At 50.1% G+C, this 14,179-nt stretch overlaps 1 protein-coding gene across 1 annotated transcript in view; it reads left to right on the top strand.

Annotated features, from left to right (window-relative positions):
* LOC133508833 (dedicator of cytokinesis protein 2-like) overlaps positions 1-14,179 on the top strand; it is a 66,723-nt gene that overhangs the window by 25,677 nt on the left and 26,867 nt on the right. Inside the window, exons 25-26 of the mRNA XM_061835292.1 lie at positions 2,914-3,056; positions 5,108-5,203. Of these exons, the coding sequence (XP_061691276.1) occupies positions 2,914-3,056; positions 5,108-5,203 (239 nt within the window). The remainder of the gene's footprint in view (positions 1-2,913; positions 3,057-5,107; positions 5,204-14,179) is intronic.

Raw genomic sequence — 14,179 nt, 5'->3', positions numbered from 1 at the left:
CTGCGGCACTTTTAACGCCTGGGCGTCGATTTTATTTCTGCTTTTTTTTTCCCCTTGATTGTGTGGAGCTCCCGGCCCAATAAAATCGTCACATCGCTGTCCGGTCCGTTCAGGAAGTGTCGCCCGCGTTGATTTTGTTGAAGGACTCGGACTGAACGTGAGCGGGGGAATTCTGCTTTGACTTGATTGGTGAAGCGCGTCGCCGTCCGGTGCAACGCGAGGCAGACGGGCCGCACGAGAGCCGTTGTTATCTCACCAGAAGTGGAAAAACGGGATTCATTTCTCTTTTCATGGATGAATCAAGTGGAGTGGAGTCTCTTCCTTTAATAATAATCCCCCAAAAAAAAAAACCTTTGGCCTTTCAGTTGATTGATTGGAAAGAATGGAGCCGACATGCTGTGCAAGTCAACCTCTTTTCGGCGTCACGATGTTAATTTTTTTTTTTTTTTATCCTGTCAAAGTACAATTTGAGACTTCAAAGAAAATCATTGCCCCCTGGATGGCATTTTTCAAGCCGCTTATCCTCACAAGGGTCGAGGGAGTGCCGGAGCCCACCCCGGCGATCTTCGGGCAGGAGGCGGGGTACACCCTCAACTTGTCGCCAGCCAATCGCAGGCCATGTAGACACAAACGAGGATTTGCACTCGCAACCACACCTACGCGCGCGCAATTGTCCACGCAGGCAGGGCCGGGATTCAAATCCCGGTCCTCAGAACTGTGAGGCAGATGCTCCAACCGGTTACGTCTCTGTTCCGCCACCAGACGAGTAAAATGAAAAATGCTTTCGAGAAGGATTTTCTTTGTTTCTTCTTCTTGTGCTTCATATTGGATTCTTGCTCGAAGGCACGGAGGAAATGTTGCGACGGCCGCTCCCGGAGCAGCTGGCCAAGGTCAACCGTGGACCTCGCCAGCTTTCAATGCGCGTACCAACTTTCCTCTGATTCCACAAATGGGCCGCAGGATTCTTCTTTTTGTTCCGGTCTCGTGTGAATTGGCATATTGATGTTTTTGGGACATTACAGAAGATGGTTTTTTTTTTCAAAACTCACAAATGAAAACAGAAATTGCATTTTCAGTTGGAAAGTGTTACATTTTGTGCACGTCGTGAATGAACTTTGGGTGTTGATAATACAAAGGCCATCGAGGCTTTTTTTGGTTGTTTTTTTTGTAAGGTAATTATTTTGTTTTGGGCATTATTCCTGTCCTGTCCTGGAGGGTAAATTCAACTCCAGGGTCGGTCGTTTGTGTTCCGCACACACTCACTCGCAAGGAGCGATGCCTTGCTCAAGGGCGGCTGCACACAAGCCAGCAGTTTGAAGTCGTGGTCCGAAGCGCAAGTCCTTGCAGACTGAAGTGCCGAGGCCACGCGAATACGGTTACCGATGATGCCGAAGGTGTATCGGCTGCAATTGAAATCCCAAACTTTTCTGTGACATGTTGTTCGCGGGGGGTCGTTGGGTCTTTCCGACGGACGTTGCTCCCTCGTAAATGATCAATGATTTCTCTCTCCGTGGTGTGATGAAACCTGCAGCCTACAAAAGGGAAATGACGGAGAATTTAGTGGAGAAGTCGGGCTTTCCTTGGCCCGATTGCCAAACGTTGTGGCCTTTTTTTTTTTTTTTTTTTACGTCAATGGTTTTGGTAAATCCAAAGGCGAGACGAGATTGCTTTGCTTCGTCCGGTGGGAACTCCCTCAGGTTCAAAGCAGCATGAGGAGATGTTTTCCATCCAAGTGACCTTCCAGAATGGATTAGCGGTCACCGTTCAAGTTAATCCCTTCCTTGGCCCGATTTGCCCGCATCTCGCCTCCATTGGTAACTGAACGGCCATTAAGCTTCCGATGTTGTTTGTGAGCGATTTGGCCGCTGCCCAAAGCTGACGACGTTTTCGTTTCGAGCGACGCGGCTCAGCGGCTGCTGCGAATGGGCACGAGGAAAGTCAGCTCAAGTGAGTGCACTAAATCCTCCCGTCAATGCAATTCCTCTCATAAACACCCAAAACGATGATTTTCCGTGTCAAATGCTGGCCAGCGAGCGCATGTGAAACGTGAATTGTGTGAAAGGTTCCTTCATGGGAAATGTATGGCGGCTCCCATTTTGTCAACGATCCTGTGACGCAGCAAATGGATGATGGCAACGAGCTCTTTCATGAGAGCCTTCCTCACTTTTTATCGGGCTTGATTGTGATGAGGACGGAGGACAAATGTAAGATTTATAATCGTCCGAACGACGGTGAAGGCGGCAACATCGTCGGCGTTGCGGCTCCCGCAGCTGCAGACGTGCACGCGGCAGACTTTTGATCGATGCGCGGGCGAGGGTTCAATTCCTTCTTGAGGCGATGGCGTCATTTCCCGTGTGTCTTCGGGTGGCATTTCGAAGCGTGATCGTACCCCCCAAAAAAAAAAAAAAAAAAAAAAAATATTGAATCACTGCGATACGCCGTCACAAATGTCTCAATGTGACGTCAGCAACACAAGTCAAGACCAACGTCGATGCAGAACCGCTGTGGACATAACTCATATTTTCGCTGTCGGGCGTAATCCTCTCGATTCCAGAATAAGATGGTTTTTTTTTTTTTTTTTTTTTTCAGGAATAAAACAAACATCACCTTCTTTGAGTTTCCAAAGACTTTTTTGTTCAAGTTGGTGTATTATCTTATATTGCTCTCATGCACGCTCGCATCACGACAACAGCCAGCTCAAATGTTCAGCTGCTGACTTAATACGCGACAGAACTGCAAATTTAGTCCACTGTCACTGATTGAAATGGTCGAATATGGCAGGCGTTGTGCCATCTCACGTGGAACTCCGGATCAAGTGCCGACGTCCACAGCGTCGGAACCGCCACGCGTGCAAAAACAAAGGCGGAGAACGACTTTTAACAATGTCAGTAATGGTGGCGCGTTGTCTCCCAGAGTGTCGAGACGTGTTGCTGCCGATGATGCTGCGAGAACTGCGCGGGGCTTTGGCCACCATGGCCGACGGACCTCACGACGACAGGAGGAAAAGTTTGGAGTTACTCAACAACATCCTGGAGGTCCTCAGCAAAGACAACGTGGTGAGACGTCAGACGCCGTCCGCGCAGTGGCGTCAACGTTTTCCAAAGAGGGTGCCGCTCTTCTCTTGCTCGTCTCCGACGATGACCATTATTATTATTATTATTATTTCTATCTTGGAAACAATATATAAAGACTGGCCAACGCACGTCGCAATTTTCAACATCCTCCCAATTTCAAAGTCCGATTACTCGATGACCGACACGGCACGTGACGCGCGTCACGATCCCACCGGACCGGAACCGGAATCGGTGACTCGGTGTTGACTACTGACACGGGATTGCGACTGTGTGGACTGTTCACAAAAAGTTGGCTGGCGATATTCTGCTTCTGAGTGAAGTGCTCATACGAACTGCAAATCTTTCATTTGATCAATCGTCGACTTCATCAGCGTTGGCCGGTGGACCTTATGTTGCAAATGTTTGCGCAATACTGGCGCTAACAACATCGGTCACAAAAAGAACAACTCGAACGATGACTTGGGGGGAACGTACGGTCAAATCAGGGACACTGCTGCACGACATCCCTCTGGGTGGCGCTGTGCCAACAAAGATTGCTGCGTTTGTAACGCACAACACTGCCACCTAGAGGGACGTCGTGCAGCAGTGTCTCTGATCTGACCGTACGTTGGCCCCGTTCATCTTTCGAGTTGCTCTTTTTTTGTGACCGACGTCGTTAGCGGCAGTATTGCACAAATATTTGCAATCTAACGTCGGTGGACGGTACAACAGGTGCAACTCAACAAGGTTGCGTCGATTTCCACCCTCAAAGCCCCCAAGAAGCCAAAGCAAAGCGTTTTGTCGAACACGAGCCCGCCGACGCCACGACGCGGCCCGAGTTGGTCGACGCTTTCGTTGGCTCAGTTGCACGTCGCAGCTCGCAAACTCTTCGTTGCAGCCAAAAGGGTCGACGCAGATCCTCGAATACTTTGGATCAGTTGTTTGTCGTTCATGAATGTTTACTTTGGTGGGCCTTGTTGGAATCAATTCGACATTTGTTGTTGCGGGCTGTGAGACGAGGACCGCGTGACTTAATGGGCAATCATTCCGTCTCGTTTGAACCGAGACAATTGATCGTTTCGAGCAACTTCTGCGGGAACACGTCTAACAAGACGTCTTCCTTGGGATTGATTGCTGATTATCATGCAAGGTTGCTTTTAAAATGCCAACACAATGGCTGTTTGTTTCCATCCAGCCATTTTCTTTGGGGCTTATCCTCAGTTTCGCTTTATGAGCATAATAACCATGGCAACCAGCAGGAAACGGCAGAGAGGCGACTGGAATGATGTCGCCGCCGCCCTGGTCTTTTGCACTCTTGTCTCTTGTTTTGGCCGCGCTGCTCTTCACCTTTCTGGGTGCCGTGTGATTAAGATGCTCCGAGGTTGCACCAGAGAGAGAAAGATGCACGGACAGAAGTGAAATTTGCGCTTGAATTATTGAGCAACCTTTTGAAGATAACAGCAGGACTCAAAGAGATTTCCACGATTCTCTTGTAATGTTTCTTTTCAACGTTGCAGCACAACATTGGTTTTGCCACTCGGCTATTTTTGGGCATCCCGGGTGGTTTTCTGCGTGGCTAATTAGCAAAGGCACAGATTGTGATAACGAGTTTTTTTTTTTTTTTATAGAAACACACGTGCTTGAAAAAAATTCCCCACGTGTGGAACTGATAAAAAAATGATTGAAATCACATTTTTGAACTTTTTGTAATCAACCCTTGACCTAATTCCTGCAAACGTCAAACTCCGTAGTTAGCAATGCCAGAAGAACGCCTTTCCATTCCTTCCAAAAAAATCATTGAAAAAATGTTGACGTCTGCAAGTGACTCGAATAGTCCCCGTCGTCTTGGAATTCCCCCCCACACGCAGAAATGTGCGAGACATCCTCATCTGCATGTCGGAATCCAAGACTCGTTTCCTGCACAGTAAAGACTTTCCTTTCCTTTCCTTTTCTTTTTTCCTTTTTGCAGCCACCCTTTCACCATTGCGCATGTTTGCAGATGCCCCTTTTCCTTTTTCTTCTTCATCCTTATCTGTTCTCGTCTACGTTCCTAGGGGAAAACATTTCAGCACATCCAAGAGATTGCGGCGTCCTTGCTGAGGATCATCAACCAGACGGTCATCACAATGGGCCGAGAGCATCCTCTCATTGTAAGTCTTGTTTTTTTTTTTGCAAGCGCTGCAGTGTGCGTCAATGACATCTCACATGAGATCCCGCGTCAATGTTAAAATACATTTTACAGAGATAATAGTGCTGACTTTTGTTGGACACCATCATAAGGGACCACATACATTCAACTGTTTATTTTTGGACTTTCTTTTTTTGTAATTTATTTCATACTACGAGGTTTGGCACTTACTAGTGGTAGAAGCTCGGTGGTCCCGCCTCCCGAAATTTGACAAGATGCGTTACTCCGGACATTAAAGTACAGCATTAGCTTGAACATTTGACCAATGACTATAACGTTTTTGTTTTTTTTTTTTTGTGAGGTCATAAATAAAAGGTTTGAAAGAATACAGGAGCCATATATAATTGTGCACATTTAGCAACGCAGAGGTGCCTTGAATTACAAGTTGAATTTGTTCACCGGCTGCAAGGAGTCACAATCTCCCTGGAAATCTCAATCTGTTATTCGTGTCGACAAAAACAAACGACTACCGTAATCGGTATCGAATCGGTACTTCTCGTCCTACATAGTCCAAGCGAATGAAACGTCTCATTTGATCATTTGAAAACAATTTAAGAAATCATGCTGCCGCATTTTGGCTGCAGCTTCTGCATCTGAGAAGGTTTTTCTTTCGTCTCAAATGGGTTAACCCTCAGAATAAGGCAAGTCGTTGGTTATTGTCAGATTCCTAATGATATGAGTCCGCAAATAACGATGGCTGGAAATCCGAATGGCGTCGGCACCCATTCGTGAACGGTCCAAGTGAGCGCGCCTGCAATTCAAAACGTGGATCTCAAATCGTCTTTCCCCATGGAAATGAATGCGAACACCGGTGATTTATTCCAACCCCCCCCCCCAAAAAAAAACAAAACAAAAAAACAAACAACAAAAGTGTGTCTTCCTGATTCTGTACTTAATAATGAATAATATAATTAAACGTAAGCGGTGAACATTTTTCTGCGTCATAATGAATTCATTTGCAGCTCATTCGGGTTTGTGCGACTTGGCAGTATGATACACAAAGTTTGACGCTTTAGATAGCAAAACCAAGGTTTTTTCTTTTCTTTTTTTTTTAGGTTAGGTTAGGGTTTAGGCTAATAACCAACCCTAACCTAATTCAGTGGCTGGCCAATAATCGATTAGCTGTTGTCACTGTTGCTAAATGTTTTATTTTCCCATACCATATCTCACATCACATCACGTGTGCTGTTTGGAAACGACGACACACTTGCAATTTATACAGTCGACTTGAAGTTGAGTCAGCAGTAGCGCGCCTTGTGGAAAATACACATTTTTATGACACACTTGGGCGGAATTATCAGGTGAAGTGTGGACACCACTCCGGGAAAGCTTTAAAAAAATGAAAGGAAAGAAACGAGGACCGTATGTGGCGCTTCCTCCAAGTTTGTAATTGCTGCTAGTTGAAGGAGGTGCTCACCACATGAGAGGTTTGAATTGCTTGGGACCAAACTGGGACCAATCTTGGTTTTTACCAGGGTGTCGCAAAGACGGCCGGCGACTTGGGATTGGTCGACTTCTCATAAATAAAACATCAGCATCTGTCTAAATTGTGGAACTGTCCACCGGCCCGAACGGAATCCACGACGCAAGCCTGACAGACTCCAGACTGACATTTTGAGTCGAATTTGTGCGAGGAGCAGCAGCTTTGAGGCTATACGTCAGATTTATACATCGAAATATGTGTTTGTCTTGATGAGGTAGTACACACGGACGGGCAACAACTTGATCACCATGGATTTAACAATAAGATGGCATCCAAAAAAAAAAATCATCAGGAAAATGTTTTGTTGTGATTAATTTCGCAATAGAGTGGCTAATCGCGGCCCGGTCGGATCTCCCCCTCCCCGCCCAAAAGAAGAAGAAGAAAAAAAGGAAAACAATAAAATGGAAAAATCTGCAAATGTGTGAGTCCGCGGGCTCCGCGGGCTCCGCTGGCTCCGCGGGGTCCGCTGGCTCCGCGGGCTCCGCTGGCTCCGCGGGCTCCGCTGGCTCCGCGGGCTCCGCGGGCTCCGCTGGCTCCGCGGGCTCCGCTGCTCCGCGGGCTCCTCTGGCTCCGCGGGCTCCGCGGACTCCGCTGGCTCCGCGGCTCCGCGGGCTCCGCGGGCTCCGCTGGCTCCGCGGGCTCCGCTGGCTCCGCTGGCTCCGCGGGCTCCGCGGCTCCGCTGGCTCCGCTGGCTCCGCGGGCTCCGCGGGCTCCGCGGGCTCCGCGGGCTCCGCGGGCTCCGCTGGCTCCGCTGGCTCCGCGGGCTCCGCGGGCTCCGCTGGCTCCGCTGGCTCCGCGGGCTCCGCTGGCTCCGCTGGCTCCGCGGGCTCCGCGGGCTCCGCTGGCTCCTCGGGCTCCGCGGGCTCCTCGGGCTCCGCGGGCTCCTCTGGCTCCGCGGGCTCCGCTGGCTCCGCGGGCTCCGCTGGCTCCGCGGGCTCCTCTGGCTCCGCTGGCTCCGCGGGCTCCTCGGGCTCCGCGGGCTCCTCTGGCTCCGCGGGCTCCGCTGGCTCCGCGGGCTCCGCGGGCTCCGCTGGCTCCGCGGGCTCCGCGGGCTCCGCTGGCTCCGCGGGCTCCGCGGGCTCCGCTGGCTCCGCGGGCTCCGCTGGCTCCGCGGGCTCCGCGGGCTCCGCGGGCTCCGCTGGCTCCGCTGGCTCCGCTGGCTCCGCGGGCTCCGCGGGCTCCGCGGGCTGCGCTGGCTCCGCGGGCTGCGCTGGCTCCGCGGGCTCCTCTGGCTCCGCGGGCTCCTCTGGCTCCGCGGGCTCCGCTGGCTCCGCTGGCTCCGCTGGCTCCGCTGGCTCCGCGGGCTCCGCGGGCTCCGCTGGCTCCGCTGGCTCCGCGGGCTCGCGGGCTCCGCGGGCTCCGCGGGCTCCGCGGGCTGTTGTTGTTCTTTGCAGAGGTACAGAACTGCTTTGCTGATGTTGTTTAGCTCCATGAACAGTTGAAAAGAAACAAAATGCAATGGGTAGAAGTGCCGTTGATATTTGAGTGTTATTTTTATGATTGGAAGATATCAAATGAAGTCGGTTAAAGGCTTCTCTCCGCTCTGAAACGCTCTTTGCGTGTCGTGGCTCAGCTGGCAAGCGTCGATCAAGTGGCGGGAAGGTGGAGGCTACTTTGTGCCGGCCGTCACGGCGGCCGACTCCTGCCGGTGCTGAGCTTTAGCCACGCCCCCATCCAAAACGACATCAACTCAAATGAGAAGAGACTGGTCGTCCGCTCAGAACTTTCTGCATGTTTTTCATCAAATCTCTCCAAGCGTTTGGAACGTACGGAGAAACAAATGTCACTTTGGATGTCGGATGTGGCCGTCGTTATTGTTGTGGCCTGACAATGTCGGGTAGGTTTTTGATGTGGATTTTGGATTTCGCTACGTTGGCTCTCAGCCAACCAGCAATGGACACACAGCAGCGCTGCTCATATCTAGCAGCGGAGTGACTTGGACTGTGTGACCGTGTACGAGTCCCGAATGAATGGACTGTGGAAAGTCTGAGCCTGAGGCTCCCCCCGCGACTCAACCGGTCAGCGGTGACGCAAACGACGGCCCGTCGTCCCGAAACTCGAAACTCTGCACGTCCTCGCTGATGCTGCACTTATTCCTATATTCAACTTCAGAAACTCGTACCCACAGTCGGCTGTTCAACTCCCGCAATTTTCCACATTATGTCGCTGCGTAATTTAGCCAAAAGCGTCACGTTGTGCTTCATTCCCATCCAGATGCCGGAATCCGTTCAGCCATTAATCCTTTTTATGTACCTCCCAGGACGACAGTCACAAGTGTTCGTGCTCCTCCATCTGTTTGCTACAAAGTGGGGAACGCAGGCACCCCAAGCACAAAATGAATTTTCATAGATCTGCTCTGCTCTGCTATATCTTACATTTGTCTCGATGTTCAGCGGCTGCTCTGGATTTCCTCATTTGGACTTATTTTCCAAAGCCAAAATGCAACCACAAAAGTCCTCTGCGTCCCTCGGGGGCCGCTGCAATATCAGAGCCACCAGAAACACTTTTTGCGGAGCTTCTTGACGCGGGCCTTGGCGCCGGGCCGGCCGGACTGGGAGGCGGCTGGCGCGCTCTTGGCGAGAGGCGGCGCGGGCACGTCGTACTCATCCTCCAGGGCCTCCATCACCAGCCGCAAGCGGCCCTCCTGCTGCCGGAAGTCATGCTCCACGCTGCAGATGGAGACGGGAAGGGTAGGGTTGGGGTTTGGGTGCATATGGACCAAATGGATATGTAATAACGCCAGCCATTGTGACACAGGGCCGAGTTTTTATTTCACCACGAGGACCGTTAAACAACTTAAATGCAGACAGGAGACGCATGGAGGAAATATCAATTTGGAGAGAAAACCAAGTTCAAAATGGACACCTTGAAAGAATAGTGATGCAAAAGCCTCAAAATCCAAATGTTGACTTTGTTCTTTCTGACCGCGACCGATCGTATGCTGTTGAAAATCGGCACACTGGAAGTAAAGTGAGACGCATACGAGCAGAAAGATGAGGAACGGCGGGACACTCCACGTGATGCGTGCAAAGCAAAATCCTTGCGGCTTTCTTTTCCTTCTCCCTACTTGACCCTATCTTGGGATATTTAGAGTCTGCCGCATATGCTGATCTCTTTCTATTATTTTCTTACGACGGGTCAAATCTGTAGTCCGAGTTAAGCGCTATTTTGGTCGTATTTTGTGTGGTGCGCTTTGATGAATCTCAACACAGAACACCCATCTGGAAATTGCGCCTGATCACACGTGAGCTCCCGCAAACAGAGAAAAACGGGCAGACGGGGACTGGGCTTCCCCAACGCTGTTTTGGTTGATGGATTTGTCGCGTAGGATATGACGTATACGATCGTCAGACCCGACCTGTTCCAGACCTTTCCTTGTTGGAATAGACGAATTGGACCGTCTCGCTGCCCTGACTCCCAACCTGATTGTCTTCCAGAAAGAGAGCGGTCGCAAGATGCGAGCAGGGAGGCGAGAACGCTTTCCGAGAGATGCAATTTTGAAAGTTTTCAAGAGTCCGAGGTCAGCGCAAAGTAAATGAGGAAGGGAAAGCGAGGGAAGGTCCTCAAAAGTTCCTGGAGTCGGCTAAGAGCTTGAGCGAGGGCCACAGACGCTGGGAAAGCGAAGACATTGGAGAGTTCTGAGGCCTGAATAAGAAGGAGCTCGACAACACAAATGGGTCAGGAAGCCTCCCTTGAATAAATGATGGGACCGGGACCCACCGGGCTCGACTTCCAGACTTTTTCAGCATACTCGGCTTGTTCGCCGAAAGTAGAACAAAACTGGATTGTCGAAATTGAAAAGATTGACTCGTTGTAGGTGCGTGGATGGAAAAAAACAAATCTTCCGTGCAGGAGTCAAAGGTCAAACTGTTCCCATCTTTCCGAAGGATTTTCTATTGGGAGTTTCATGGGACCGGGACCCACCGGACTCGACTTCCAGACTTTTTCAACATACTCGGCTTGTTCGCCGAAAGTAGAACAAAACTGGATTGTCGAAATTGAAAAGATTGACCCGTTGTAGGTGCGTGGATGGAAAAAAACAAATCTTCCGTGCAGGAGTCAAAGGTCAAACTGTTCCCATCTTTCCGAAGGATTTTCTATTGGGAGTTTCATGGGACCGGGACCCACCGGACTCGACTTCCATACTTTTTCAGCATACTCGGCTTGTTCGCCGAAAGTAGAACAAAACTGGATTGTCGAAATTGAAAAGATTGACTCGTTGTAGGTGCGTGGATGGAAAAAAACAAATCTTCCGTGCAGGAGTCAAAGGTCAAACTGTTCCCATCTTTCCGAAGGATTTTCTATTGGGAGTTTCAGGATCACACGCGTGTGATTTTGCTTCAAGATCCACCATTTCTTCCATGGGATTTAGAATTTTTGCCTTCTGATCGGCTCCCTTGTACAGTCGTCGAGCGTTTTGGGGAATTAGTCTTCCTCTTTAAGCTGACTGAGCAAAACTGGGGGGCTGTCCAAAGTTCACTCTTTTGTCTCCAATCGCCGACTTTAATTGAAGAACAGCAAAAGCAAAATATCTTCAGGCAGCCAGCCCACATCAAAACCCATTTTTTTCTTTTTCATTACAAATGATCAGAGTTGATGTTTCAATCCTGGCAGATCCCCCCCCCCCCCGCCCCCGCCCCCGCCCCTCCCCCCTCCTCCCCGGTCTCTGCTGGCAGAAATTTCCTTCAAGGGAGCGCTAAACGAATTAGTGTACGATTAGGGAAAAACACAAGCTCTTTCTGCGTGTGTTTGTCACGCAGTCTGCAAAACGGCATTTTGAGGAGTTCACGGGTTCCGCCTCCCTTGGACCGCTCGCACAAATGGAATGCGTAATCGGGACGTCGGCAACAAACAAAGTGAGCGCCTTCTGTTTTGTTTGCTTAATTAGCACCCGTCGAAATGCGCCTGCCGCACTTGCACGATTATGTGGAAGAAACAATGGAGGTTTTGGCCGATGGGCGCGTGGATCCGGATGCGCGCCGCTACAGCACGTCACGCCGAATAAATGATAAATGATTCGCTTGCGTTCACGGCTTGGTTTGCATCATGATGGGAGGATTAAAGAGGTGGGCGTGGTTTCAGGCCGTGGCGCCACACGCTTTGACTCGTCTACGGAGATGACCGTGACCGAGATGATGTCGGAAACTGCTCGCCCCCCCCCCCCCCGACGGTCCTTCGTGTGAAGAACTTTACGAGGCTGCGCGTCACTTCTCGCAAATATGAATTTGTAAAATGTACACGATGTAAATGATAAATGTACGGGGGCAAACTCAGCGGGAGGCCGAGCAAAGAGAATTGTATGATCAAATCTTTGGAAGAAGGCGGGAAAGCCAAGAAGAAAAAGACAAACATCCAAACTAATGTTGTCCAGGTGCTTCCTGTCCTCCCTCGAGATGAGATGAGATGAGATGAGATGAGATGAGAGGAATGCCAACCTGTAGATGATGCAAGCCGTCTTCTGGCAGGTGGGGCAGTTGTTGATGTCCTGACCGGTTCTGTAGGAGCTGCGGCTGCACAAACGACAAACATGCGCTTAACACGGCACACGACCTCTCGTGCTGCTGCCGCCGCCGCCGCCGCAGCACAACGAAGTAACGTTTGCGACTTGTAAATACTGTAACGTCGTAAGAAATCGGGCAGAACCTCAAAGAGAAGAAGAGACATATGGAATGTAAAAATACGACAAAGGAATCCTGAAATCATCTTGTTTACACACCCACTGCGTAACTATCATAAATCCAATGAATATAAAGAAATCCCCAATGTTGCTCTGGGCTAACTTGGAAATGGAAGTCTTGCTCCCGCACCAGAATACAAACCAAAACAAAACACAAAAAAAAGGTACAATGCCGTCATCTTGGCGTTTTCTGTATTTGCCAAACTTTCAATTTGTTCTTTCCGACATGTTCCATGAGTAGCCCGCTAGCGAGCAACCACAAATATGTTTTTTTGTTTTTTTCCGACTTCTGGGAGAAGAAATGTACACAACAGCAAACGACGCTAACACATTTGTAATTTCCCTCGCGTGAGCCGTCCAACTTTGGCACTTTGTCTCCATTTCTGTTGACCTTTGTGAATGCAAATCTTTCTGGACAAATAATGGCGTCTTTGCGGGATTATTGTGAGGATGCAAATTCTGCAGATGGCCCACAATGAACAAACACCGAAACCTAATAATACATCAATAATAATGATCATTTCATGAAAGCGTGACTCGTTGTATCTACCATTTCAAATTGGGAAAGTTGAAGGTTTTATTTTAGTTGAGCTTTATTTGACGGCAGCTTCCTTCTGTGGTCTAAAATCATTTTTGCCCTGACTTGCATTTCTTTTCTGCCAGCCTTCATTTGCCAACCGCTAAAAAGATGAGGAAATGCCCATCACACACACGTGCACTCCATGTCGGAGCCGTAAACATTTAATTGCATTTCGCAAATGTAATCTGATAGGGATTAGCCCGCCTGCGCGGGACATCTGTCGTCCCTGAGAGGGGACGAGGGGACGAGGGCGCTCCCGGGTTGGACAAGAATTTAGGTGGAAGCGCTGCACGGGCAAAGGCGCCAATGAAATCTTCACGTCCTTATTTTTAGGGGGGTTGAAGCTGTTGGGAAAACAGACTTGCAGCCACTGTCCTCAAATGAAATCCAAGACAAAAAAGTATTGGGAAAAATGCAATTTGTCATTGACAAGGTCAGAGAGGACAACATTTCTCAAAATGCTCATTCTTCCCGTTGATAGCGGTGTACGAGTACCTCAGTCAGCAATATGTCGCTTATCTCGGTTGCGAGAAAGGCAATACAGAGTTTTCGAAACTCCCCTGTGCTATGATGCAATACCGGTCGCTGTAGGAAGTAGCCAAACGTTCCGAAAATGGAATGCCAGCTTGCTACTTGTCACAGTCACGGGTTAAACTCAGCTGGCTGCAGCCGCCGCCCCTTCCGGGCAGTTTCACTCGCTTGCAATTCAACATGTAAGGAATCGTCTCCAAGACCAGATTACTGGACAATCGCTTCCTTCCACGCCATCGATATATTGGAGTGATTTCACCGCGGGGAAAGTCATGGCAAGAATACGCGAGATCAGCAGTGAAAGCAAGTCAGCTTGAGGGGAAAACGTGCGGGCTTCGGGTGGCGACGGTGAAAGGGTGCCGGAGATGAATGGCGGCACGTGACCACGTCGCGGAGGGGCGGAAGCAGACGGAAGACGGCGAGCGAGGAGAGGCCCCGAGGAAGCTGGCTGGCTGATGTTTGCGGGAAGAAAGGAGGAGGGGGAAAAAAGTGCGCCGTTGTTTGGTGCCGGACTTCATCCGAAGGGAGCCCACAAGTGGGGAACCGCACCAGCAGCTTCAAAGACGACAGCGTTTGCTCAGTTAGGTGAGGGCGGACGGGAGATCCGCCAATGAAATAATCAACTCGAGAGGGACGCGGCTTCGGGTCAGGACTTTCTGGTTTGGCA

This window comes from Syngnathoides biaculeatus, chromosome 11 (genome assembly GCF_019802595.1).
Source record: "Syngnathoides biaculeatus isolate LvHL_M chromosome 11, ASM1980259v1, whole genome shotgun sequence".
Taxonomy (NCBI): domain Eukaryota; kingdom Metazoa; phylum Chordata; class Actinopteri; order Syngnathiformes; family Syngnathidae; genus Syngnathoides; species Syngnathoides biaculeatus.
Note: the sequence above shows the minus strand (reverse complement) of the source record. Positions and strands in the feature narration are given on the sequence as shown.